General features: G+C 55.2%; 2 protein-coding genes across 4 annotated transcripts in view; one reads left to right on the plus strand and one right to left on the minus strand.

The window, feature by feature from the left end:
• BOP1 (BOP1 ribosomal biogenesis factor) overlaps nucleotides 1–1,494 on the minus strand; it is a 66,910-nt gene extending 65,416 nt beyond the window's left edge. Inside the window, exons 1-2 of the mRNA XM_054818735.1 lie at nucleotides 1,252–1,494; nucleotides 931–1,086 (exon numbers count right to left, since the gene is read on the minus strand). Coding sequence (XP_054674710.1) covers nucleotides 931–1,086; nucleotides 1,252–1,260 — 165 coding nt within the window. The 5' untranslated portion in view covers nucleotides 1,261–1,494. The remainder of the gene's footprint in view (nucleotides 1–930; nucleotides 1,087–1,251) is intronic.
• Nucleotides 1,495–1,876: 382 nt separating this feature from the next.
• HSF1 (heat shock transcription factor 1) overlaps nucleotides 1,877–26,487 on the plus strand; it is a 68,371-nt gene continuing 43,760 nt past the window's right edge. For all 3 annotated transcript variants that reach the window (XM_054818737.1, XM_054818738.1, XM_054818736.1), the window contains exons 1-3: nucleotides 1,877–2,261; nucleotides 20,548–20,656; nucleotides 26,038–26,174. In XM_054818737.1, coding sequence (XP_054674712.1) covers nucleotides 2,136–2,261; nucleotides 20,548–20,656; nucleotides 26,038–26,174 — 372 coding nt within the window. In that variant the 5' untranslated portion in view covers nucleotides 1,877–2,135. The remainder of the gene's footprint in view (nucleotides 2,262–20,547; nucleotides 20,657–26,037; nucleotides 26,175–26,487) is intronic.

Consider the following 26,487-nt stretch of genomic DNA (forward strand, 5'->3'; position numbering starts at 1 on the left):
GCCAGGATAATAACGGGGCGCTTTTTGTTCACAAGCCTGGGGCGTGACGCAGGGCGAAAGGGGCTGCCGAGCCCCCAGTACCGGGGATCTGCACCGTAACGTCTCAAAACCAGCATGAATCTCCATCCGTCCTTGTGCCTGCACCCTCTGAAACAGAAGGGAAGCTCCGTCTTTGTGACAATTTTTAAAAATCTACCCCCTCGAGAGAAGCATCACTACTGCTGCAGGCTCCAGACACCCAGACTGGCACAAAAGCCTTTTCCCCGTTAAAAAGCAGCCAGCGCCGCAGCGCTCAGCACCGCGTCTCATCCCCGAACGCACGCCTGGAGCCGGGAAGCGGAACCGTCCCCTAACATCGCACGGCTTCCTCCTCCCGGTCACACATCCCGACTCCCGGCACCGGGAGCGCGGGCGCTCGGCCGGTGGGACTCTCTGTCCCCCAGCACCCCGGGGTCTCTCTACCCCGGGCGCAGCTCCAACTCCTCGCACCGGCCCAGCCGTGCCGTGCGGCACAAGCTCACTGGGCAAACTAAAGAAAACCGGCTAAAACCACCCGAGCTGCCTGCTGCTGGAGGCGGGAGAGGTCTCGGCACACCTCCCCTTGGCGGAGGCTTCCCGAGCGTTCCCGCGCACGGCGCTGATTTTGCTTTTTCTCCACAATTTATAAATGGGAGGGCGACGACACCAGGCTCCGGCACCGGGGCACCGACGGCGGGTTCCTCACGCCCGCTCGCCCTCCTGCAGGCAGAGGCAGGCAGAGGCAGGCAGGAGCAGGCAGGGGCAGGCAGGGAAGCTGTGCTCCCCGGCACGGGCTGCCCTGCGTGCCTTTCCTTTAGCGGGAGGGCCGGGGCACCGCGGGCCCCTGGGGTGGGACGGGACCCCGGGCACCCCCCGCCCGTGGGGACCGGGAGGGCCCCGCTCAGCCCTTACGTGTGTCCGGGGGGGCGAGCTGCCGCCGGGGCCTTCCTCCGGGTCCTCCTCCTCCTCCTCCTCGGCCGAGGTGCTGTCGCTGCCCGAGTCCTCCAGCCCCGAGTAGACGCTCTCCTCGCTGTCCGTCAGCTCCTCGCTCTCCGCGGCGGGACGCGGCTGGAAGGGAACGGGGCGTCAGGACGGCGGCGGAGGCCCCGGCTCACGGAGACCCCACCGGGACCGGGACCGGGACCGGGACCGGGACCGGGCCCCGCCGCCCCCCCCCCCAGCACCGCCCGTCACCATGGCAACAACACCCCCCCGCGGGCGCGCGCCCCCCACCTGCTCCATGGCTCCGTCCCGTGGCTCCGCGTGCGCCGCCGCCGGCCCCGCCACGCACCACGTGTACGCGGGTCAGAGGTCACGGCCCCGCCCCCATCCACACCCCCAGCCGCCGCCTTGCCGCGTTCCACCGGCCCCTCCCCGCCCCCAGCAGCGCCCCACGCGCCGCCACCGGGGGAGGGGGAGGGGTGGGAGCAGGGGCGGGGGGGCCGCGGTCCCGGCGGGGGGAGGGGGATGGGGGAATCGTTGGGGAGGGGTCAAAGGGGAGAGGTGACTCGGCGTGACGCGCATGCGCACGAACCGCACGGCGCGCCTCGCCGGCCGTCGGGAGACGCATGCGCACAAACGGGCATTTTGGCGAGCGCATGCGCTTAGAGACCGGCGGCGGTGTCAGCGGGACGCGCATGCGCATAGGCGGGCCGTTCCGCGGGGGAGGCGCACGTGCATAGGACCCAGCCGGCGCCTCGGCAGAACGGCGCGTGCGCAACAAGGGATTCCCTCCGGGGGAGGGGCTCGCTGGGAAGGCGCATGCGCACCGCGCCGCCCGGCGCCCGGCCGTGACGGTGGCGCGCAGGGGGGGCGTGGCCCCGGCGTGGGACGGGGCGGGTTCGCGCATGCGCACGGCCCCGCCGCGCGGGGGGCTTGTCTCGGAGGCGTCCCAAGATGGCGGCGGCCATGCTGGGCCCCGGGGGTTGCAGTGCGCAGGCAGCGGCCCGGCCCCGCGGCGGCGGCCGCCGGCGGCACTAAGCCCCGCGCCGCCCCCCCGTCTCGGCCCGCCGCAGACCCCACCTGGCGGCGGCTTTCCGGGGGGGGTGCCGGCGCGCCGCGGCCTGCCCCGGGGCCTGCAGCCGGGCCCTCAGGGCGCAGCGGCGGCGGCTGCCGCCATGGAGGGGCCCGGCGCGGCGGCGTTGGGCGCCGGCCCCGGCGGCAGTAACGTCCCCGCTTTCCTCACCAAGCTGTGGACCCTGGTGGAGGATCCCGACACCGACTCGCTCATCTGCTGGAGCCCGGTGAGTCCCGGTGAGGGGAACGACGCGGCCGAGGCCCCGGGGCTTCGGCCCAGGCGCGTCCGCGGCCTCCCCCGGGCTCCGGAGCGGCTTTCCCAGCCGCGGGCCTGGGCCTCGCTCTGTCCCGGTGCGTCCCAGCACGGGGGCGGGTTCCTCGCCCGCTCCTAATTAGAGGCGCTGCCCGTGCAGCTCATTACCCCGCGCCGCCGTGCCTCGGGGGGGGGATGAGCGATCCCTGGACCGGAGGGGGAAAAAAGCCGCGGCCAGACGCTCCTCTGAGCGTTTCCGTGGTAGGAGATGCTCTGCGGCTTTTAGCCGTGTCATTATAACCCCCGCGCCGCTTTCCTGGCGCGTTTCTGCGGCGCTGGCCCGGGCTGTGGTCGCACCAGTCTCACGGGTCCCCTGCTGCCGTTGGGGAGCGTTAGGTTTTGTCTAAATGCTCGTAGTGTCCGGGGCCGTGCTTCAGAGGCAGTTACGTCTCTGGCGTTCACCTGAAATCAAAGGGGAAAAGTTTTCTCGCTGTTCGGTTTTTAACCTGGCAGGCCAGTCAAGTGGAAATAAGTTCTTGGGGGTGCGCGGTTACTCTGTGTCCTGTGCTGCCTCGCTCCCACCGCAGACGAGGCGTTTGCTACCAAAACCCTGAGGGAAGAGCTGCGCGGTAACGCTGTCGGAGCGAGAAGGGACTGTCGTGTAGAGGTTTGACTTCAGCTGGGAGCGCGGCGCTGAGGCGAGTGGAACTGCTGCTCAAGATAATCAAAACGTGAAAGATAAGGACCAAAATAAAAGCATAAACACGCTGGGAATGGGTTTTCCTAACCCTTGATCGTAGCTGCTCTCCACAGAGTCGAACCGTTTGCTTATCTGACTCAATGTGGCAGTAATGAGATGAAAGACCTGCGCTGTCTGTTTGCTGCAGATATCGCATCGCTCTTCACTTTGCAAGTCATCGCCGCTGAACCAGCGCCTTGTCCTGTTACTAGAGCAAACAAAGATTTAACGCCTTGCATTTAATGAGTCTGCGTTCGGTTTTGTGTTGCTGAAATGCTGTGAGAAGCGGCACTTAGCGCAGGGGACGAGCGGCATCGCCCCGTTCCCCAGCTCGGGGAGCTGCGGGGCACGGACAGGTCGCCTTCCTCGGGGGCGGCCGCGAGAGGTGGCTTGGGGATGCTGGGAGAACTTCGGGCCTCTGTCCGACTGCAGATTCCCTGTTTGGCCGGTGTTTAAGTTAAGCTGTGCCACGGGGAATGCAAAGTAACATCCACGGAATTAGTATCTATATGTAAATCAGCAGAGAGGAATGTATACTTTGCTTAGAAAGTTGCCATCTTTACATTTTCCTTGCCCCAAAGATTTTTGCGAGTGTCCCGAGTGGAGGAGGGAAGAGGCGCTGGCGTTGAGCGGGCCAGGGGAGTTCCTGCCTGCTCACTTCTGTCCTGCGGCACGGTTTGCCGTCCCCCTTTCTTCATCCGGACCGTTTGGGTACCGTGATTACCCCAGGCTGCCCTGCCCGCCCAGCTGCCGTAGCCCCCCTGGGGACAAGCCAGCTGCTGCTGGAAGGTGAGAGATGGCAAAGGGAGAGTCGTGCGCTGGTTTGCATCTCGTGAGGCGGCGTGCTGGGTGTGCAGCAGTGTCCGGGTACGTGTGCCTGCCCGGTGCTAAACGTGCCATCTCCTGCGCTGATCGCTGAGGGTTAAACTGCCTTCGGTTACTGCACGGTGGTTTAACTCCTTTAGGCTTTTGGTGGGTGGACAAATCTTCTAGATCCTGGCAAGAGCCAAGGAAGCGCGGGCTGGAGGGATACGGCTCTTACAATTTATTGCTACCGACGATCTTCAGAGGCAGGGTTCTGCCTTTGTGGAACGACTCTGTCAGGCCGTGAGCTCCTCGTTACATTGAAAGTCGATGTTCTGCCAGTCGATGGGATCCGCAAAGGCCTGAGGAAAGATGGGTCTTCCCCTAAGTAGTTCTCTCCCTTTTATTTTTTTGGTTAACACAGACTGTGATACAGAACCAAAGTAGTTGGTCCTCGAGCTTACTCAGCTAAGCAGTAGTTGATTCTTCGCAGCTTACTGTGTTTAATTCCTTTCTTCCAATTTCCTTTAACGATAGGTGGAGGAAATAAGCTGTAGGGGCTCGGGAATGTGGATCTCTGAGTGCTTGCAGTAAGGAAAGGGATCTTTTACATGCGTTTGAGGAGAAATCATCTCAGTAGAAAGCAGGAAAATAAACATACAGGGGAGAAAAAGAAGCAAAATGCACTTTTTTTAAAGTATATAGCTTCTGATTTGATTTCTTTTGAAGGCAAAGTCCTCAAATTTTATTTGTGATTCCTCAACACTTTTTTTTTTTTATATAACTTTCTCACGCCTACAGCTAATGTTAACGGTTGAACTTCCCCCCCCAGGCGTAGTCATGGCACGTCCAAAGGGCGGGATGGCTTTTAGGCGCTGCCAGGGCATCCGATGCCGTGACAGCCGGGTTTCTGCCCTGCCTCATCCATAAATCCCGTTCCCTCAAGTGTAAGGTTGCCCTTTCCCGTTCGGAGACTCCCGGATTTGCTAATGGCAGAGGCCTCTCCTCTCAGCCTCCCGGGCGTTTCCCAAGGGCAGGCAGGTAGAAATGCCTTTTCCTCAGTGTTTCGGATGAGTCGGTGCTTCGCACCCCCCCAGAGGAGCTTGGTGCCCAGCCCAGTTGCTGGGCAGCGTGTTTCCAAGGCGGCTATCTCCTAACGTGGCTCGCAGGTTGTGTAAACGCTCCCCGCAGGGATGGCGTGCAGGCCAAAACCACGGAAGAATTTGAGGAGAGTTCAAGGAGGGACGGGTTGTTCTCTTATAAAACACGAGGTCTGGGTGTAATTTGTACCCTCGGAAGCACCAGCGCTGCCGCTTGGTCGGAGGTTGCCGGGGGAGCGGACGTTGTCCTGCTCAGCCCTTTCCCCAGGCGCGGGACGTGGCACCTCAGTCTGACGCGGCACAGCGAGTCGTGGGAGCTCTGCGGCAGGTTTCTCCGTTGCACCAACCCAACTGGAGTACGACTGGGATACAAACAACGTGACTAATTGAAGCCTGGTTTAGTCGTGACGTTATTTCGTACCGTTACCTCCCTCCCCAAAGCGTGCGCTCACCTCGGCCAGGAACGAGCTGCTGCCTGGGAGCACAGACCTGCCCCGCCACCGTCTTTGCATCTCTGCCGGCGATCGCGGGGCCTCGGTGAATGGATTCCGCTTTTCATCCTCCACGGATTGGTTCGGTTGGGGTTTTTTTTCCCTTCCTGGATATTTTTCTGTTGAACTGGTGAGTTTTAGTGACTCATCCTGCGGCGGTAATAGGAAAGTGTACCTGGGGGTGGGGGGAGGAGGGGGACAACCCTTGTCGGGGCAGCCACCTCTTTAAATTGAGTTAGTTGGAGGGTGGGCAAATCTCTGGAGGCCGGGAGATGCTCTGAGGAAGCAGCGCTGCATCGCTCTGTTCCTAGAGAACCTGCTGCTTAGGCACGTGGCCGCTGTCACGCAGAGACCTCTGTCCTGGCTTGGTGGGCAGCTCCTGGGTTGACGTGGAGCCTTCCCCGGCTGCTCCCCTCGTGCTGTTGCACTTCTGTTCTCGGTGAAGTGAGCTTGTGAAAAGCTCGGAGAATGGCTGAGCCGGGAGGCAGGGGGAGGAGGGGACGGAAGCTGTGCCCGCTTTGGTGGCAGGACCTCGGCTGCTGCTTCGGCTCCTTTCTGTGGCACCTCACCCTGCCCGCTGGTGATCTGACGTTCTCCTTCCTCCGGGCAGCCCTGCATCCAGAGGGAGCTACACCAGGGAGCTACAGATGCGGGACGTGGTTTAGTGGTGGACTTGCTAGCGCCGGGTTAATGGTGGGACTCGATCTTAAGGGCCTTTTCCAACCTAAATGATTCTAAACTGGCAGAAAATTGGTTTGGCTTTTGCTCCCATCCCTCGGGTGAGGGTGAAGGCCAGCAAAGGTGGCGTCAGCAGGGCGCTGGGTTGGCCTGACCGCCTGTGAGAGCGTGCCTTAGGGTGAAGGTCTGTGAGATAGCTGCCTTCATCTTGCAGCAGCTAGATACCGGTGGTAGTTTTGGTCCCTCCTAAGCTAAATCACTGAAGTGAAAGAGCCGAGCTGGGTCGGAGGGGTCCTGGGGGCTGCGACTGGCAAAGGCAAATGAGGGACGGAGCGAGACCTCCCTTTTCTTGCAGTTGTTACCTCTTTTTTGGCCGGCCCTGCGTCTCATGAAATCATGCCTTCAGAGCATCCTGTTAGCGGGAAGGGATACGGGCTTGGGTGAACCAGTGCCCAGCGCTTTGCCAGCAATTACAGTACTCGTCTGGAGGGAACGTCAGGCTCAGAGCCGTCAGCTCGGTTCTCTTGGGGAACGGGGACAAAAGAGGTGGGGAGGGAGAACGTGGCAGACCGTGAAGAAGCTCCTGACCGGGAGAGTTAGGAGGAAGCCATGAAATTCCATATCCCACCCAGACAGTTGCTCTTGTCCAAGTCTTCAGCCGGAATTTAGAATATGCTGAGCTTTGGCTAGTGGAGCCTGAGCGTCAGTCCTTGTATCAGCAGTCTAAGTGTGACCCCCCTGCTGCTGGCAAACCCATTTCTGCTGCAGCAGAAGCCCGATTCCCCGTGCGGTGGGGCACAGGGCACTCCAGCGAGGCCGTGGATCTCACGGGCATAGAAGTGACCCTGAGGCGTGCCCTGATTTAGACCTGGAGCGGTGGCTGGACTATTTGAGAGGGTGACTCAGCCTTGGAAAGCACCACACGTGGAACAGCCAGCCCTCTGTGGCGCGCTGGTCTTCAGCAAAGTGTGAGCGAGGTGCTGTTTCCATGCAGTCGTGTTTCAGCCTGATGGCTCTGTTAATGCTCCTGGACAGCGGAGGGGAGCAGAGGGCGTGAAATAACCTCATCAGCAGCTTCTTCTGCCTGTAAACACGTACACGCTTTCTGCACAGCTTGCCAAACACGAGGCCAGTGCCGAGGTCCTCGGCTGCGCTAGGAAAATGACTCTTTGCCGAAACCGTCTGTCACCGCTTTGGTCCTTCAAGAACAGGATTCCTGGTGGCGTAACTCTTGGTGTGCAGGAGACACCACTGCCTGCCTGCCCGCCCTTCTCAGAGGCGGTGGTATCTCGAGGCGAGGTACCTGCCGTCGTGAGGTGTTGTATGGAACATCGCGCGTGGAGCTGGAAAGGAGGGATGCGTGGAGGAGTTACAGTACCGGCTCGCTTCTAAGGAGTTCTGGTTTGTGGTCTGTGAAAGTTAACTGGAAATCGAGGATGCGGAAGGAGGAAGGGTTTCCAGCTGCCAAGCAGCGAACAGAGAAATGTGAGGTTTTATCTTCTATCTGATCCCTCACGTGTGCAGATGGTAGCACCTTTCATGGGTTTGCTAGAGGGAGTTAATCCAGTGTGGTACAAAGGGTGAGGGTTTGTTAAATAAGACAGTGGGCTTTTAATAAAATAAAAGAATCAGATTCCATCATTGTTCAGAGCTTTTGTGTTTTGAATTACTTATTTTCAAATTCTGTGTTTGCAATGCAAATTCAACATAAAACTTGTTCCTGTAAGCATGGCGATCAAAATAAAACGCGTATTTGTACAGGGCAATGATAGCTGTAATCATGTTGGATTTCCAATCGAATTTAAATTCAGGAATATGTGCTTTTAAAGTGTCAGGGTTTTTATCTCAGTCAAGCTAAAAGGTGCATTTAAAATCACCAGGCGAAGGTCCAGAGTTAGGCAGGAGGTTAAAGTAAAGGACTTACTAAGAGCTTCAAGAGGAGCTTCAGTGGAAAAACTCTACTTAGAGCTGAAGAGTGCTGGTAGCCAAAAAACCTGGAACTACTCTAAATGCTGCTTGGAACGGGCTTTGAGGTGGTGATCCCAGAACCCCAGAGTGGTTTGGGTGGGCAGGGACCCCACAGCCCATCCAGTGCCACCCCTGCCATGGGCAGGGACACCCTCCACCAGCCCAGCTTGCCCAAAGCCCCATCCAACCTGGCCTTGAACCCTGCCAGGGAGCCAGGGGCAGCCACAGCTTCTCTGGGCACCCTGGGCCAGGGCCTCAGCACCCTCACAGGGAAGGATTTCTGCCTCACATCACGTAATATCAGGACACGGGTGGCTTTCTGGGCTGCAATCACACGTTGCCGGGTCGTGCTGAGCTTCTCGTCCCCCACCACCCCAAGTCCTTCTCCTCAGGGCTGCTCTCCATCCATTCCCTGCCCAGCCTGGAGTTGTGCTGGGATTGCCCCGACCCACGTGCAGGACCTTGCCCTTGGCCTTGTTGGACTTCATGAGGCTCGCACGGTCCCACCTCTCCAGCCTGCCCAGCTCCCTCTGGACGGCATCCCTTCCCTCCAGCGTGTTGACCGCAGCACGCAGCTCGGTGTCGTCGGCAAGCGTGCGCTCAGAGCACCGTAATGCACGGCAATGTGCTGATACATCGCCAAACGGACTGTTCAGACGGTGTCCTTTGAAACCTTGGCTTTCCAGCTGTCTGCCTCGGCCATACCTTCTCCCTCTTTAAAGAACTTCCCCAACTTTGTGAATACAGGTGACATTGCTTCTCCTCTTCCCAAACGGCACGGGAGCTCTTGGACTGCTTCGAGGAGTGGTTTTCCAGTACAGGGATGTTTTTCTGGTGAAGGCTGTCGCAGTGCTCCTGTGCTGCCTTGCTCTGCGCTCGTTAATGCTGGGCACTTCGTTTCCTTCCGGAGCGGCTGCTCTGCCTTGCTGTGCTCCGGCAGCAGCCAGTGGCTCTAACCACGCACTTCTGCTACGGGGTCACTTGGGTTTGGTCGCAGGACCCTGCCCCGCGTTTGCACCGACGCTGGTATGTTTGTGTGGTGACGTCACTAATTAAAATGATGCAATCAGGGTTCAGGGCAGCTTGATGCAGAGCTCAGAAGCAACTTTATCCCAGTAGATGTTGACGGTTTTCCCCATTTTTCTACATTTCGTTCATCGAAGAGGAACGATGCTGTCGACTCTGCACGTGGGACCTTGGTGTCAAGTGCTCGGGATGCCAAAATGTTAGTTGTCACTGGTGATTAGCACGAATTAATTACTTCAGAAGTTGATCTGCTGTGGAACTAGAAACTGACTCTGTTGGATGCCCTAGCAGTTACATCGATTACTGGATAAATGGATGCTGCTGCGGGCCTCGCCGTACCAGTTGGAGCATCCTCCTGCCCAGTATTCCCAGTTACAGGGGCTGAGGAGTTTTCTCAGCCTCGCTCAGTGAGAATTTCTGGTTTGACCCCCAAAGAGTGATTACTCCTCGCCTTTTTCCAGGTTTAGGACTCCCTAGCCTGGCCCACGAGATCTCTGTTCTTGCCATGCCACATCCAGCACAGCATGTTTCCACTTTCGGTTATAAACACTGGTGAATGGCTAAGTTTAAATCCCTTTGTATGTGTGTAAGTTCCTCTTTTGTCTTTTTTTTTTTTCCCCATGAGCAATGTATTTTTCACAGGCTCTATTTTCCCTTACCTTTACTATGTTTTGTAAATAAAAGTGCAGATGTCTTTGCTCGGCTCCAAGCTCTAATCTACCTGACTCCAGGAACTGAAAATGTGTTACCTGTAGGCAGGTAACGACTGACACAGGATCCGCAACGCCGGTGAAGAGCCAGCAAAAAAAGAAGGGAAGTGTGGTGTTTGAAAATGCTTTTGTTAAGTTTGAGGTGAAGTTACGGGCTGGGCTCCTCCAGGTTGGTGGGGTCTCTCTGCTGACGTTCTTCCCACGATGTCGGTGTGAAAAAGGAGCTCTGTGTGAAGGGAAACGGAGCGGGAAGGTGCCAGTGTCACAGAGCTTCTCTCGCAGGGGGACTGGGGTCAGCCCCGAAAGAGCGGCAGTTGGGAGTGCCGTGACCCCACTGGTATGAAATGGAAGGTCATGCCGGTGAGTCGCTGTCTTCTGGGAATTCGTTAGTTATGCCCGCAAATAGTCATTTCTTTCTTACAAATTTGATCAGGGTACTTTTCCTGCTTCAAAACCAAAACCACACTTTTAGGCTTTTTTTTTTTAATGCGTGTGCGAGCTCCGTTACCTGATCTGGCTCACGGCGTGGTTCCCAGGAGCCAGCCGGGGTTTGGCAGCACCGCGTTTGAGTCGGGACTGAGCACCTTTAGCTGGTACTTTGACATAGTTTAGCAATATGAAACTGTGGTCTGAAAGTCCTGTTTCCTTAGACCAGCAAAAAAAAAAAATGACTGGGGAAAGATAAAGTGGGATCGTGTGAATGTGAACAAAAAATTGTAAGTAAAAAAAATAAGGAGGGTTCTGGGTCTGTGCTCTAGTAGGCTTGTGGCATCAAGAAAGGTCCCATCTCATCCTGTGCTGTGTGGACGAGGCTGGGTGGGGAATGGATGGAGAGCAGCCCTGAGGAGAAGGACTTGGGGTGGTGGGGGACGAGAAGCTCAGCACGACCTGGCAACGTGTGATTGCAGCCCAGAAAGCCACCCGTGTCCTGATATTACGTGATGTGAGGCAGAAATCCTTCCCTGTGAGGGTGCTGAGGCCCTGGCCCAGGGTGCCCAGAGAAGCTGTGGCTGCCCCTGGCTCCCTGGCAGGGTTCAAGGCCAGGTTGGATGGGGCTTTGGGCAAGCTGGGCTGGTGGAGGGTGTCCCTGCCCATGGCAGGGGTGGCACTGGGTGGGCTGTGGGGTCCCTGCCCACCCAAACCACTCTGGGGTTCCATGATTCCATGAGGAGCGTGGTGCTGATCCTCCCGCTCTGCTAGCTCTTCCCGTGCAGGATTTCTCCTCCCTGCCTTCCAGGAGCACTGTGTGTAGAGGGAGCTGGCGATGCTCTGCCACGCTTGAGCAGAACGGGGCCGGTAAGCTGAAGAAGCAGTGTTGTGGTGAACAGTGACAACAAAATACGGGTGTCTGATCGGTCTGTTTAGCGGATGGCTTGTCTGCGCTTGCTAGAGAAAGGCCTAGTGTTGATTGACAGCTTTGACCTTGGTTCTGCCAGCGCCGTGCCCACAACGGGGATTTCCTGGTGGAATCTGCTCTCGGAACACCTCCTTCCTGCTCTGCTGGCGTCTGATGCTTGGTAAACCCGTGCAGTTTCACCTTGGAGGTGGCTTGTGTGATGTTCCCTTGTATATGAGATCGTCGGCACCACACAGGTTGGTTCAGATGTTTTTCCTGGAAGCCGGAGCTTGTCTCTTCCCCACCATTCTGCGCGCACAAGAGGGCTGTGGTCAGACCCCAGGGGTGATGGCTGTCTAACAGTGGTGTGGGTGAGCTTTATGAAAAATCAGTCTTCAAAAAGGCAAGTTTCAAATCTCCATGCCAGAAATGGCGACCTGTTAGATTTTTGGACTGGAGCCGGATTCTCTTCCCATCGCGCCAAAGCTGGAAATAGCGCGGTGATCGAACGTAGTAGCTTGCGCAGAATCGACGCCAGCGCGTGCTCTTTCTTTGCAGTGGTAGGGAAGGAGAATTTCTTTACTAGAATTACGTGACTTCTTTCCCAAACGTGGTGTGAAAAGTCTAAACTGTTTCCTGCAGAGGCGAACATGTGGCCACGGAGGTCTGGGGTCATCGTGTGCAGCCTGGATTCCTGAAATGCAGATTGTAACAGCGTGGTCCCTTGGGCAGCTGAGCCCGTGTGAAGATCAGCCCCTCCTCATCCTGCCTCCAGCGCTTGTCGGATGGGCTGTGGACTGGTTCAGCCCTCAGGAAACCCCTGTAAGGTTTCTGCTGCTGGGTTAGTAAGTTGGATCAGGTCTTGGGGAAGAAAGCAAGAGGAATCTGTGGAGCACCCTGGTCTGTGCAAGAGGGTGCGAGTGTACAGCTGACAGCAAGGGGAAGGGGAGGCAGGACCAGTTTTTGGTTACCGGATGCAGAGGTTCTGCTCATCCTGCCTTATCCATCCTGAAACTACGTACGAAGATGTGCATAGACCCCAGCTAGCACGCTACCCAGCTGTGCCGGCCATCGCAAGTACCTTGAATCCAGGACCTCCAGTCCCGTCGTTGGACAGGCCTGCTTCGACTGCCACGGCTGGTATCGACTTTGCACACTGAATTTTTGTACTTCTAGCCAGAAGAACGTAAGCATTCGCAAGGTTAGGCATCACCGCGTGGCCTTGCCTCCCCAGCAGCTGTAACGGGACGGCGTCCTGCGTCCAGCTGCAGGCACGGTCACCCACGGCGCCGTACCGCTGGGTGGTGTGGAAGGTGACCTGAAGGCTGGCTTTCGCTGTGCTAGCCTCAGCAGTTCTTAACACGTGGTGAGGGTACTTCTGATTGTGTCGCTCGGGTTCTTGCTGCTTGGGTCGAGTGACTTCCCGACCACCTTCAGCCCAGCTTCTCGGTCCAGCGCCGGTGCGGTTGGCGGGGGTCCCCCCCCCTTTTTGCTATGTATGAAGGGCGTCTTCTGAACAGCAGGTTGGGCGCTGATAGCAGAGAAGTTTCTTTTTTGTGTGTTAAAAGGTGTGGCTTTCAACACTCGTCTCTGCTGGAAAATGAGGCCGGTTCACGTTGCCGTAAGGCAGCACGTCCGTGTTTCTCTCGAAGCAGCGTTTGGACCTCCCCTTGTAGCGGCACAGGGTTGTGGGCTGCAGATGTGACTATGCTAGGGAACTGCTCCTGGTTACAACTAACTAGACAAAAAACTTGGATCGTGGACTAATGTAGGTGCGAAGGGGGGCCCGCTTCTGGTGGGCTCTAGTCACAGCCCTGGCTCAGAGCAGGATCTGCTCCGGGGTTGGACCGGGTTGCTCTGATCCTGACCCGAACTTGTTCCTCTGTGTCCCAGCCCCTTGTCGGAGAGGTCCCCGCTTGCCCCTGCCTTACGACTCTGCTCTGCTCCTGTCTCTCCTCGTCCTTGCTGCTCCTGACACCCCAAAGCGGTCTCTTCCCCAGGCTGAACAAGCCCTTCTCCCTCAGCCTCCCCTTTCCAGACACCCCATCGCCACCCTGGTGACCCTCTGCTGAATTTGCCCCAGTTCAGCCCTGTCTTTGCGGTGTCAGGGCCCCAGACTCTACACGCTGCCCGGGCATTACTCAGTGGGGGACAATCCCTTCCCACGATCCGCTGCCTGCGCTCCCGTCCTGCCCAGGTTGTGGGTTCCTGCAGCTCTTGGCCCTTTCCCTCTTGCAGGGACGCGCTGCCGGCGCGCTCAGCTCTGCCTGCTGGGACCCCCAGGTCTTCTGCACAGCCAGGGCCAGGCTGGACAAAGTGCTTTTGGCGTGGTGAGACAGAGCGGTTAGCGCCGGGCTCCGGGAGCCGAAGTGAACAAGGCTGAGTTTGTCACAAAAGTCACTGTATGTGGAACGGGAGGAATATGTGTTTGGGAGAGGGATTCAGGACACCCAGCAAGCCGTGAGTCTTCTCTGGCCCCACCACCGTGCATTTCAGCCAAATGCGTATTAATCCGTGAGCAACCCCTGGAAGAGGAACCAGAACCACAGTTTCGCTCCCTCCTTGGGAAGCATCGCCGCTGGACCAGGGTTTCACCTCGGCTTTCCTCGCTGGTCCCTGGCAGTCGTGGCTGCGTCTCCTGGGAAGCCACCAGCCGTCTGCCGCTGAGCCGGCTCCTCGGAGCAGGCCGTGGTGCAGGAGGTGTCGGCCTCTTCCCCTGCGAGCTACGAAACGTCTCTGACGTTATCCGTACGTCCCGTGAGAAGCCCAGGGAAACCCGTTCTGTCTGCGCCGGCCGCTTTGGGCAGGCACCAAGTGCGCCGCTGCGTAAGCCTGCGGGTGCTTTGGTTTGGTCGAGCTTCTTAATGTGTGCAAACACCGAGTGACCTGGAGGGATGGATGAAGGCTCCTGAGCCGGTCTGAAGGCTCCTGAGCCAGTTTGGATCCTGCCACACCAGCACTGGTGCCCCAGGCTGCGGTCGAGTAGTCTGTGCTTTGGCTGCGCCAGCGAAGGGTTTGTTCCGTCCGTTGTCCTGGGTTTCCAAGGCTTAAACAAAGTCACTGTGTTGCTGGAGAGGCGTGAGGAACGTCTGGTTAATCTTCGTGGCTGGGACGTAAGAGAATTTCCTGGGACTGATCTTGCTCTCAGCAGTGGTGGAGCCAGAAAGTTCCAGGGTTTTTTTTCCTGGTTCATTTTTTGTTGGGTTTTTTTTTTTTCAATATCTCAGATGATAGCTATAAAGGTTTTCATAGTTTTAATGATCAGATTTAATCTGGAGTTTGACAGTTGTTGAATCTCCTGCTAGTCTCACAAATTTGAACATTAAGTTTTTAAAAAATAAAGACTAATATTGTCATCCTATTTTTTTAAATACCTGCCATCGCCGACCAGCTTTCATTTTGGAAGGATTTCATTCTCTGGTGCGACTTCATACGACTCCGAGAACGTGACTTGGGTTTTGTGCAAGCGCGGCCTTGCTGCTGTCCTGCCTCTGGATGATCTTGCTGCGCAGCGACGCTTGCTCCGTAGGGACCAGTGTTTCGTTTCCAAAATAGCTCTGGCACGTCAGGTGGTGGGAAATAGTATTGAACCTTGTATTTGTCACTCTAAAGTCAGTATTTTACCGGATTTTCCTGCTTATTTCACAGACTTTAAGTCTCTTATGAACTGAACTGTCCAAATATGTAGATCTTAATTTATACTGTAGAAACGAGATTTTCCTTCTATCTCGACGCAGCGGAAAGCGACCCAGCTCCGCGGTGCTCTGAGCTGAAGGCAGCTTAGTGTTGGGCTGCAGAGCCATCACGGGCGTCAGAGCTGCAGCTCACCTGGGCCTGACTGCAGCCCTTTCCTTAAACTTTCTGATTTTCTATTACTTTTATAAAAAAAATCTGTTCAGCAGTACATTAATCAGAAATGATGACTATTTGAAATCACTTTGCGGGTTCTGTAGAAGTTTTCAATAGGTAGGTGGAATACTGATGGCCCCGTTGTTTCTGGCCCGTTATCTGCAGAGGAGCTGGGATGTGGTGGTCAGCGTAGGACAGGGCGTGATGGGAGTCCTCAAATCGGCGTTACGGGGAGGAGGGAATGCCGGCGAGTACTTCGCTGTATACTGCCCAGCGTCTTTAAGTTCCACATGTAGCGTGGAGGCTGGCAAGGCAGCAGCCCGGTGATGGGGCTGCCGTGCCGGTGGAACTGTGCCCGACCGTTCCCGACGGATTCGCGGGGCAGAGAGGAGAACCTGGCTGTTCAGAGGGAGGCGGTGAGAACAGGCACGCTCAAAGATTGCTCTGGACATTCAGGTTGTCGTCGTCGTCTGACGCGGTCTGGCAGGAGGAGCAGAAGGTACACAGCAAAATTTGGGTGCAAAACCTCAAAAGCGTAGGAGTGTGTCGGGAGCTGGGGGGAGCCGGCGGGGTTCAGGGCAGCTCTGCGCCGGGGCTTGCCGTGCTTCTGAAGGGGGGGATCTGCAAAGGGCTCGTATCCGTGGGCAGCTTTACCGTTCTCACGTTCACAGCTCCGCTCGTAACCGTATGGGAAGAGGCTTACAGCCTTCGTCCTCCGCCCCGGTCTGTCAGCCATTCAGCGCCATCGAGAACTGATTAACGACAAAGTTTGAGCAGGCTATTGCATTATAGAACTACTATTACTTCTGTAAGTAGAGCGAAAAGATGTTTGCTAAATGCAAGAGCCCTTCTGTGGTCTTAGTTCTGAAACGGGCGTTGAGGGTTTGAGCGTCCTGCTGCAGAGCGCGTGTCGGCAGCAGGGGCAGAAGCAAGCGGTGTGCGGCGGCTTTTGAGCAGCGCCTGGCCGAGGAAGGAGACTTTCCCACCCCAAGCCTGACCCAGGCTGTGCCCAGGTGCCCCCCAAAGCCGCTCTGTCCCCCCTCGGCTGGGCAGGGAGAGGAAATGTAACGCAAGGCTCGTGGGTCGAGGTACAGGCAGGGAGATCACTGGGCAATTACCGTCGCGGGCAGACAGACTTGGGGAAATTAGTTTAACTTATTACCGAGCAAATCAGAGTAGAGCAATGAGAAATAAAATCGAATCTTAAAACTCCTCCCCCCACCCCTCCCTTCTTCCCAGGCCCAACTTCACCCCCCATTTCTCTCCCTCAGGTGTGGGGTCCTCTACGGGCTGCAGAGGAATCTCTGCTCCCCATCATCATCCTCCTCCTCCTCCATGGGCTGCAGGGGAATCTCTGCTCCCCATCATCATCCTCCTCCTCCTCCATGGGCTGCAGGGGAATCTCTGCTCCCCACCATCATCCTCCATGGGCTGCAGGGGAATCTCTGCTCCCCATCATCATCATCCTCCTCCATGGGCTGCAGGGGAATCTCTGCTCCTGCCTGGAGCACCTCCTGCCTCTCCTCCTGCGCTGACCTCGGTGCGTGCAGAGCTGTTCCTCTCACATCATCTCACTCCTCTCTCTGGCTGCAAGAACTCTCCTAGGTGGTTTGGTTTTTCCCTTCTGAACTCTGTTACCCCAGAGGCGCTGCCACCATTGCTGATGGGCTCGGCCTTGGCCAGCAGCGAGTCCGTCTCGGAGCCGGCTGGCGTTGGCTCTGTTGGACATGGGAGAAGTTTCTGGCATCTTCTCGCAGAAGCCACTCCCAAAGCCCCCCAGTACCAAAACCCGGCCACGCAAACCCAATACAAGCCTCAACTCAGCCGCTTTTCCTCATCAACTGACTTTTCTTCCCCAGCCCCAGTTTCAGAATATCCTTTGGGAACACCTTTTTTGTCCACCAGAAGAACAAACGGTGTCTCGAGCCTGCGAGGCTTTGCAGGAGGGGAATGGGAAGAGCAGAAGGGTGCCGGCGCAGACGTGGGGACCTGGAGGACGCGGTGGGCGGGCAGAGTCCATTTAGACGAGCGGTGAACGTGGTGCTGGCCAACACGTTGGAAACGTCTGGTGTTACAGGGCTCGTTTTGACTTGGTGTTGTCCCCTCTCAGGGAGACCTGAGGCTTCTGACAAAACAGCCTGATCTGTGCTAAAATGTTTGATGCTTCCTGAACTAGACTTGGAACACGTCAGGATAAAAGTATACCAAAATTACACAAGATGTATTTAATTTACTGTTGTAACTTTTGTACTACCTTGTGAAGAGATCTGCCCGCATTGTGTCTTCCCTTTCACGGAACCCTGATAACCGCTGAGAAGGTCATCAGAAGGACACGGAGCTGTTGGAGCGAGGCCAGAGGAGGCCACGGAGATGCTGCGAGGGCTGGAGCACCTCTGCTATGGAGACCTCAGGCTGAGGGAGTTGGGGTGGTTCAGCCTGGAGAAGAGAAGGCTGCGGGGAGACCTTAGAGCCCCTTCCAGTCCCTGCAGGGGCTCCAGGAAAGCTGGAGAGGGGCTGGTGCCAAGGGCAGGGAGTGACGGGACAAGGGGCATGGCCTGAAGCTGCAGGAGGGGAGATGGAGATGGGATGTGAGGCAGAAATCCTTCCCTGTGAGGGTGCTGAGGCCCTGGCACAGGGTGCCCAGAGAAGCTGTGGCTGCCCCTGGCTCCCTGGCAGTGTTCAAGGCCAGGTTGGATGGGGCTTTGGGCAAGCTGGGCTAGTGGAGGGTGTCCCTGCCCATGGCAGGGGTGGCACTGGGTGGGCTGTGGGGTCCCTGCCCACCCAAACTACTCTGGGGTTCTGGGATTCTCTGAAATGGTCCAAGAGCTGCGCTGTCCCCCAGCTCCCCCCATTACCACGGAGCAGGTTCCAGCAGGCAAAGCGAGCAGTGGTCCGGGGGACTTGGGGGGATTATTCCATCCCAGGGAGCCGAGATCCTTGTGTCTGCGTCCCCCACCAGTGAGGGACAGGGGGTTACAGCAGGAGCCCCCTCGTCCCCGTCCTGCAGCGTAAGCCATCACCCCAAACAAGATGCTTAACCTCATTAGTATGCACTGTTTGATTTTAAGAGGAGCGTTAATGACCAACTGGTCTGACCTGGATGGTTTGAAGCGCTTTGGAAATGGTTCTGAAGAGGAGAATAACTAGAGCCATAGAAGTACATGGAGATGGGATAAAATAGAGATAGATTTACCCAAACTTGCTTGTGCCTCCTCTCCTCTGGACACAAAATCCTTTTTTGGATAAAGGAATTGGGGCAGACCTAATGCGTCTGGACTTCCACAAAGCATTTGATACTCTGCCGCATGGAAAATCAGGAATGAAAGCGGAGAAGCCAAGGATTAATGTAAGAATTGTGGAGGAGGGACTGGGCAAAGCAGAGCAGACCAAGGGTCTGCGGAGAGGTCGCAGCAGAGCTGCTCGAGGGTCACACCTTGGAGCAGCCTTTTTTAGTGCGGTTCTTGTCATGGCTTTGGCAGAGAAGCGTGCTGAGGAAGTTTGCACCAAACACCGTTGGGCTTTGTTAGCACAGCGAAGATTTGGGGTGCTGCGCAGAAGAAACCAGCCGACCTTGAGAACTGAAATAATTGAAATGAGGCTGAATTTGGTTAATGCCTGCTCAGGCTTGGTTTAGTCCTAACTGTGCAAATAATCCTGTCGCTTACGGACAATTTAATTCAGCTTGGTTTCCCCATAAACCTCTCGCGTACCTTAGACCTCTGCCTTTCTCTGGAATGGGACGCAAAGACTTTTACTTTCTCACGGGTCACCATCTTTTGGGGAGACTGCTGGTGCGCTCCCTTCCGTCCTTGCCATCTTTCTATGGCGAGTTTGGCTATTGGAATGGACTCGGAGTACTTGGAAGTATTGGGTAAGGAGTACAGGACCTGAATGAAAACAAATACTCCAACGCAGGTGAATCCTGTGAAGGTGGAGGGACCATCCGTGGACCAAAAAGCCCAAATTCCAAACTTCTAATAGACCTTTCAAGGTCTGTTGTGGGTTTGGGGTTTTTTAATACTCTTAATTCTTTAGGATTAATGCTACATTGAATTTGCCCAGTAACTTTAAAAGCAAGACATCTGAAAATCAAGTCTCAGGGATATTTGCTCTCATACTCTCAAGTCAGTTCAGCGGACCTTGGCCTCGTCTTTTCCCTGGAGGTCCGTGCTGGGATGTGGAGACCATCGGCCGGCACTCGTGGTGTTTCGCCGTACCACTCATCTGACCAGACCGGAGTTTGCGGGCGCTTATGGTTCTGCGTTCCCCTTGTCGCTCAGCGAGGGGGCTCTTCTGGCGCGGCACAACCTGGCTTAGTTCTGAAGTCGCAGCCCCTGCTCGTGAAGGTGCTTTCACTGACTCATCGTGGGAACCGGGGGGTTTGGGGTTCTGGAGGCACCGTCCCTCTGCCGTCGTCTGGGTGGTCTGGCCTGGCCCCGCCGCTTTTCCTTTGAACCGAGAAGTCTGATTGCTTCACCGCCGTGCAGTGACTTGTCAGCATCTCCTCGGGCTCGGCTCTCCTCTGGCGCTCCTGCCAGCGCTGTGCGCTGCTGGGACACGGGATGATATTAGCAGGAGCAGGACTTCGTCATGGAAGAAAATCCGGACTGTAAAATGCATTCAGAGTTCTTGTGTCGCTCTGCCAGAATGAAAATCCCTTCTTTTGCTGTTTTGCAGATGCTTATGTTGACAATATAATTCCTGCTCGGCGTGCCAGGAAGGTAATAGAAACCATACTCGATAAAACGGCACACAGGCCTGAAAGCTAAATGTGATGTGATCCTGACTGCTAGTTGAGATAGTTATAATAGTCAAAACAACTAGTTATTCTTGGCATGCACTGTTCTGCTTGATGATAAGTTGTTTTCCAAAATCCTACAGGCGAAGTACGTCCGGGTTTGGAGGGGCAGGAATCAGCTCTCAGCTGCCCTGGACCTCGCCTGCCGTGTCTGCGTGGGCACGGCGAGCTGCCCGAGACGGGCAGGACACGCATCGCTCCTCGCTGGTTTGCAGATGTCGATGTTTAAAGCCAGACCGGCCTGGTTGTCTTCATTCGCTGGGACGATCATTGGCTCTTGCTGTAGATAGGAGAGCAAGTTAATTGGGACAAGTTGGGGAATTAATAGATTTGCAGTTGTGCAAATTGAGGTTCAATCTCTGTAGCCTGCTTAACCTCCGGGGTTGTGTTTTTAGGTCTCTGGGGCTCTGCAGTAGCTTGGTCACAGGGACAGATGCTTGTTGTTCTTCTGGGCCGAGCGCAAGGAAATGGGGTTTAGTGCTGCTGTGGGCTGAGCTGAGGCAGCGACGTGCGCAACGCTGCGTCGGGTTGTAGCTGAGGTCCCTCTGAAGCGTGTTCCTAGGAGCTTGCGTTGGTCAGACGGTAACGACTTCAACCGAAGGTAATGAGCTACATCCTTACGTGCAACTGCTGGGCTCCACGACATGGGGCCGTTGCTGATCTCACCCGCGGCGACACAGAAGTTACGTTTGTTTTGAGGGCTTCTCTCTGTCTAACGGTGGTTGATAATGTTTCCCTTTGTTTTGTTTTTTTTTTGACAGAGTGGAAACAGCTTCCATGTGTTTGACCAAGGCCAGTTTGCCAAGGAGGTGCTTCCGAAGTACTTCAAACATAACAACATGGCCAGCTTTGTACGGCAGCTCAACATGTGTAAGTATCTTCTGGGCAGCTCGAGGTGCAAAGACTAAAGCTCGTCCTCAAGCGAAGCTTCCCTTTTCTGCCCGGGTTTACCGTAGGGGTCGTTTCCTTGAGTTGGAGCGTCGGCTAGCTTTGCAGCCGCTCGGGGTTGGGGACCAGGTGGGAGTTTTAAACTTGGCCTCTGCTGAAGGGAATAACAGCTTCTAAAACTGGAAACTTCTGCTAGGTAGAAAGACCTTCAGGCTCTTGGGCTTCTTTTATCTTGATGTTTCCTGATTATTAGCGCGGGGGTTCTGAATGCTCTCCTCGCGTTCGCCCATCGTTAACGTTTGTGACGGCGCTCTGCCATCCTGTGCCACGGAGGAGGACCTTCTCTGGAACCCTTCCAGTGAGACACCACCACCACAAGTGTGACAACTTTTGCGTTTCCTGCTCGCTTTCTTGAGGGGATGTCGCTGCCAGCGTCAGGTAGAGCAGGCATGGACTGAACTTGCTCTTCTAAACAGCAATTATTTAAAAAAAATAAAAATAAAGCCCCATGGAATCACAACAGAACAGGGCTGGAGGGACCTCCAATCATTTAGTCCGATCCTCTGCTTCAAGGCAGGATCAACTACCTCGGTGGTGTTCCTGCTGACTTTGCATCCAGCCTGGTTTTTCCAAGCCTCCAGGAATGAAGATTCCATAAGTTCGTCAAGGAAACGCTGTTAGCGTACAGATAGTAAAGGAGCGGAGTTGATTGCTGAACGTCTAACCCAAACCTTCCCAGCTACAGTTTAAATCCTCTGCTTCTTTCCTATCTGCTGTGGACATAAAGAGATTTACTCCTTTTCCCTTTGTGTCTTTGGAAACTCGATACCTCTCCTCAGTCCTCTCTTTTTTTTCTTTTTTTTTTTTTTTTTTTTAGGGTAAACAGCCTGGTTTTTTAACTCTCAGAGGTCATTTTCCAGCCTTTGATCCTCTGCATTCCTTTCCGAACAGACTTTGTTCCATCTCTCTGCTGAAGCGCGGTGGCCAGCACTGGGTGTATCACCGGGTAGGATGACAAGAGGAATTGGTGTGTCCCAGGCCGTGCTTCTGTGCGTCCCGCGATGGCACTGGCCTTTTTCTCAGCAGCGCGACATTGACTTTGACCTTCAGCTCACAATCCACGACAGCCTTCAGATCACCTTCTGTTCAGCTACTTTCTACCCAGCGGTTTTCCCTCCCGTATTTCTTTGGTTTTATTCCTGCCTGGGGAGTTGTACCCTCTGTTTGTCGGAGGGAGTCCCGTTCCACTTGTCAGAACCCCTCGGAGTCGCAGTCCTGGCTTTCAGCATTTGCAGCTCTTCCCAGCCGTGTTTTATCAGCCAGGATAGCAAACCTGCTCTGTCCCGGCCCTCACGCCGGTAGGGAAGGTGCTGAACAGGACTGGGCCACGCTCTCGGACACAGCACTACGAGATTCTTTGCTGCCTGCTCCCTGAGCGAGGCTTTTTCTGCTGGGTTGACGCCCGTGTTCCATCAGTTGCATCTTGCTGATTTTCCTGCTGGGCATGCTGTGGTTGAGGCGTCTGCTGCTTTTCTGTTGCTAAAGCTTGCTGCCCTCTCAGGGAAGAAAACTAAATCGGTTTAACCTGACCTTTTCTTGTCTTCTGGGGTTTTTTTGAGGTGTTTTTTTGTGTTTGGGGTTTTTTACTTATGCGCGCATGTACGTGAAAAGTGGCGCCTGCTTGCATAGCGCTCGGAGAAGGGTCAGGAGTTCCCAGAGAATCAGGGAATGCTCCATTTCCCGTCACAGCTGAGGAGAGGTACGCACACCCAAAATATCAAATCCTGCCAGGAGAAGAAAGATCTCTTGCCTTTGGAGGGAGGAGGGTGACGGTGCCCTCCACAGCCCACGTTTCAGGTGCCTTTAGTACTTGTGCGTCCCGGAATGCTCCGCAGTAGGATCAACCGGAGCATGAGCTTGTAAGGTAAGGCAGAGGCTCCTCTCCGCCGGACGCGGCGGTGACTGGGGCACAGGAACAAGCTGTCTGCTGTGCCCTCTCCCTGCCTGCAGCGTTGAAAGGGACGGGGCAACGGCAGCGTCCCGGGTGCCAGCTCCTCCTTTCAGTAGCGGGGAACAGAATTGGGTGGTCAGACAAAAGCGGATCTGAGTGATAAGGTGTTCTATTAAAAGGGGGGGGAAAAGAAGCGATAAATTCCCAGGACCAAGCTGAGACGGGACCGGAGCTTCTTTCAAACACCACCTTTCCCAGGTGGTTCAGTACTTCTGAAATAAATGTATTCTCATCAGAAATGGAACTGAGATTTTTTTTTTCTTAAGATCTCAAGAGTCGGGTTCTCCATAAAAGAATTCCTGTCCTCAGTGTAACTTCCGTGTTTGGGGGTTTATAACTTGTTTTCTATGCTTAATCTGCGTTTTAACACTGATCCTGTTCTCCCCAGTCTGTGCTATAGCGGCTTTGATTTGCTTGAATTATAAAAGGGATTTCATAGCTTGTGATTGGTGGCAGTTTGAGGATTTCAGTTTATTTTAGAGTGACATGGCATATATGTGTCCAAACTTGAAAACGAATTCAGAGCTTGTCCCTACGCTGCTTGTCCCGTTTGCTTGGAGAACAGGGATTGCTAGGGGACAAGTAGTAAAGAAAAAGCTGCCCAAAATGGAACGTGATTTTCTACGCTTAGCTTTTTGGGATTTGCTTGTTTGGCTTCTAGTGCTGCTCTGCAGCGATTGCTGCTCTTCTCAGATCGCTTCGTGTTTAGCAAAATTGTGTATTTCCGTGTTACCTGTTCAGGGGGAAATTCGCAGTTTGTTATCCTGGCTGGGCGAACGGTCCAGCAACGTGAACAACCTCGAGCCAGCTCTTGGGCCACGGCTCCAGTCGTGCTGTTCCTGTGCAAAACCCGAGCGAGGGGTAGGAACTCCTCCAGAACCGGCGTCCCGCGGCGTGTGCCAAGGCTTGGTCACCCCTCTGGGCGCACCCGCAGGCAAAAACCTGAGATCTGCTGCGAGCGGAGATGGGGGTTGTCTCTGGGGACACCTCTACTCCTGTTCTGGTGGTTGTACGAGCAAACGGAGCTGGAGGTGGTGTTTCAGGACACAGTGGAGGACTGTCCGCAGCGTTTGCTGTTCTGACCGAGTATCTCCGTGCTACTAGTTCCCTGTCCCCTACGAATCGAGCAATATTCTTTTTCTCCGTGCTCCCTCCTTCGTGGTTTGCCAAACTTCCACCGCTTAATCCTCCTCTTACCCTTCGGATGTGCGAGGAAATCGAGAGCTGCCTGACTGTGGAAACGCTTCGAGATTGATGGGTGCGTTTGTAGCTGCTCTTTCCTGCCGGCGAAGCAGGAACGTTCTGGGATTATCCCAGAGACGTTGCTTCACGGCAGTCTGCTCGGCTTCCTCCCCTGCACGCAGATCTGCATTTACGTTTTGGCTGCGGGATCTTGCGATAGGCAGGAACATAAAGGCTGCCTTTCATACACCTCTCACGTGGAGGTTATATCGGGGATTAGCTGTACCGCTCCAGATGTGGGCTGCAGAGAGCATTCCGATGGCGTTAGAAAGGATGACGTTTTCATTACCTTTCAACACCCGCTCTTTGAGTAGCTGTGGGGCGCATTCTGTGCTTCGTGACCGGGGCCTTTTGTTTTTAAGGATCACTCGAATAACTGAAAACTGGCTAATATCACAACAGTAATGTGTAATTTCTCTAAATCACTTTCTGCTGCAAGTGCAGGAAGCTTTTTTTTTTTTGGTTGTTTTTTAACCACAGCTGCAGTCTGAGCACCTTAAATAACACTCCTGATTTATCCTGGCGGTTTACAAAAATGCTGTCATCCAAAAATACTTTGACACTCTGTTCTTGAGCAGCTTTTAGGTGTTTTAAGTACATCTGAAGACTTTGGTGCGTAACTTCTGCCTGAACTGCTGATGCAGCACTTTCAGCCTGCCGTGCCCTTCCCTTCCCCGTGCAACAGAGGAATCGCACCGTCACCCTCACCAGAGGGTTCTCTCGCTGCGGGAATAACAGAAGTGGTGCTTGTCACAGAAGTTTTGGGGAATTCTCTGGAGCCAGCGTGTTTTTAATGGTCACATATTCGAATGAGAAAAACTATGTGGACTTACAGTTCTTAAGGTGGAGTAGAGTGTTAAGAGAATTTGGGGCTTTAGTGTGTAGGTGAGTAGATCGGTAACTGGAATGTCTGCTTCAGGATTACTAACCCCGTTTGCAGAGAGCGTCGGCTCTGTCCCAGTAGTGTCGTACAGCTCACTTAGGGAGAAGTTTTCTGGGAAGGCTCCGAAGCCTCTGGGAGGTCATTTATTTACCTTCTGTGCCTCAGGGTCTCCTTTCCTATAAGAAAATTGCTCCTTATTTCCAGGTTAAGGATCAGGGTGCCCACAGTGCCGGGACTGTGCAGGTTTATTACAGGCGCGCAGCTGCGGTACTCGGCGTGGTGGACTCGTAGGGTGAAGCGGCATGTGCCGCGGCGAAAAGGGGTCGGTGTCCTGAAACGGAGAGTGGAGGGGCTCGGGAATTCCAGTAACGGCAGTAATAACTCGTCTCCCGTCGCGTGCCGACGGGCACTCGCGTGGGTTTGTCTCCAAAGTGTTCCTATTTTCAGTAGTATGTGGGATGAGAGGCAGCGGTGCTTCGTCTGCATCGTGGATGTTGCTGAGTACGTGGCTAATTGCTCTCAGAAAGCGTTGCGTTCCCTGAAGAAATAAAACGTGAGCTCTCTGGGATTGCCTGGAGCGTGCACTAAATGTCGGAGTCTCTTTTTGGTGGGATTCTTGACAGAGGTTTTGTTGAAAGACGTGTCTCCTTGCCTCGCTCTGCAGCGGAAAGGCAAGGCAAGGCGCTGTTCGCTCATGGAATGGGACACTTGCCTGGGAATGAGGGGTGTTTATCAGGACGCGGTGAGGTTAATTTGGGAATCCTGGCTTAGTTCCAGCAATTTCAGGCTTCCTTCCTGCTGACCCGCGCTGTCAGCCAGCCGTCGGCACGAGTTGGTCTCACCGGAGCAGGCAAAGGTGGTTTTTTCCCAAATGGCTCTGGGATGTGGTGGTGGACCCTGCTGTTCTCAGCCGTCAGGGTCGAGCTGCTGCTGGGGCAGGCAGCCGGTGGCCTGGCTCTGCTGTCCTGGGGAGAACGGATCGGGTCCCAGGAGAGGACCCGTGCCGAGAGGATCAGCGTAAGCCTCCGTCCAAACGTCTGTCGGTTTAAGGAAGGGTTTCTCATTCCACGTAGGATTTTTGGGAAGAGATGGGTTAGAAAGCAATACCGCAGTGATGGAGTGCTGGGTATTTAAGCAAACAGGGGTAACTTGTGCTAGTCTGTGCTTTCTCCTGTTCATATTTAGCCTGTTAAGCTTTTCTCCAATTATCTCCCCTTTGATTTCCAGATGGCTTTCGAAAGGTTGTCCACATTGAGCAGGGAGGATTGGTGAAGCCAGAGAAAGACGATACTGAATTCCAGCATCCGTACTTCATCCGAGGCCAGGAACATCTCCTGGAGAACATCAAGAGGAAAGTAACCAGCGTAAGTTTATACATCGGCTCTTGCTCTAGATAAACTGGTTAAAAAATGAGGGTTGATCTGCAAAGCATCGCTGTGCTCTAGGGCTGATGGACGTTGCTGGCGGTGGCTATGGTGTTATGCCGGCAACTCTGCTCGCCGTCTCTGCCCTCTCCCCCAGGGACAGGCTGCTCATCAGCTGGCTTCAGGTTCTGGTAGCCGTCCCTTTTGTTCCTGGGTCCTGGTCTCAGTGTTTTCAGCCTGGGGTTCATGATGGCGCTGCTGGAGACTTCCACTCTCCCGCACCACCGACAGAGAACAGCCAGCACCCTGGCCT

Source organism: Grus americana, chromosome 2 (assembly GCF_028858705.1).
Source record: "Grus americana isolate bGruAme1 chromosome 2, bGruAme1.mat, whole genome shotgun sequence".
Taxonomy (NCBI): Eukaryota; Metazoa; Chordata; class Aves; order Gruiformes; family Gruidae; genus Grus; species Grus americana.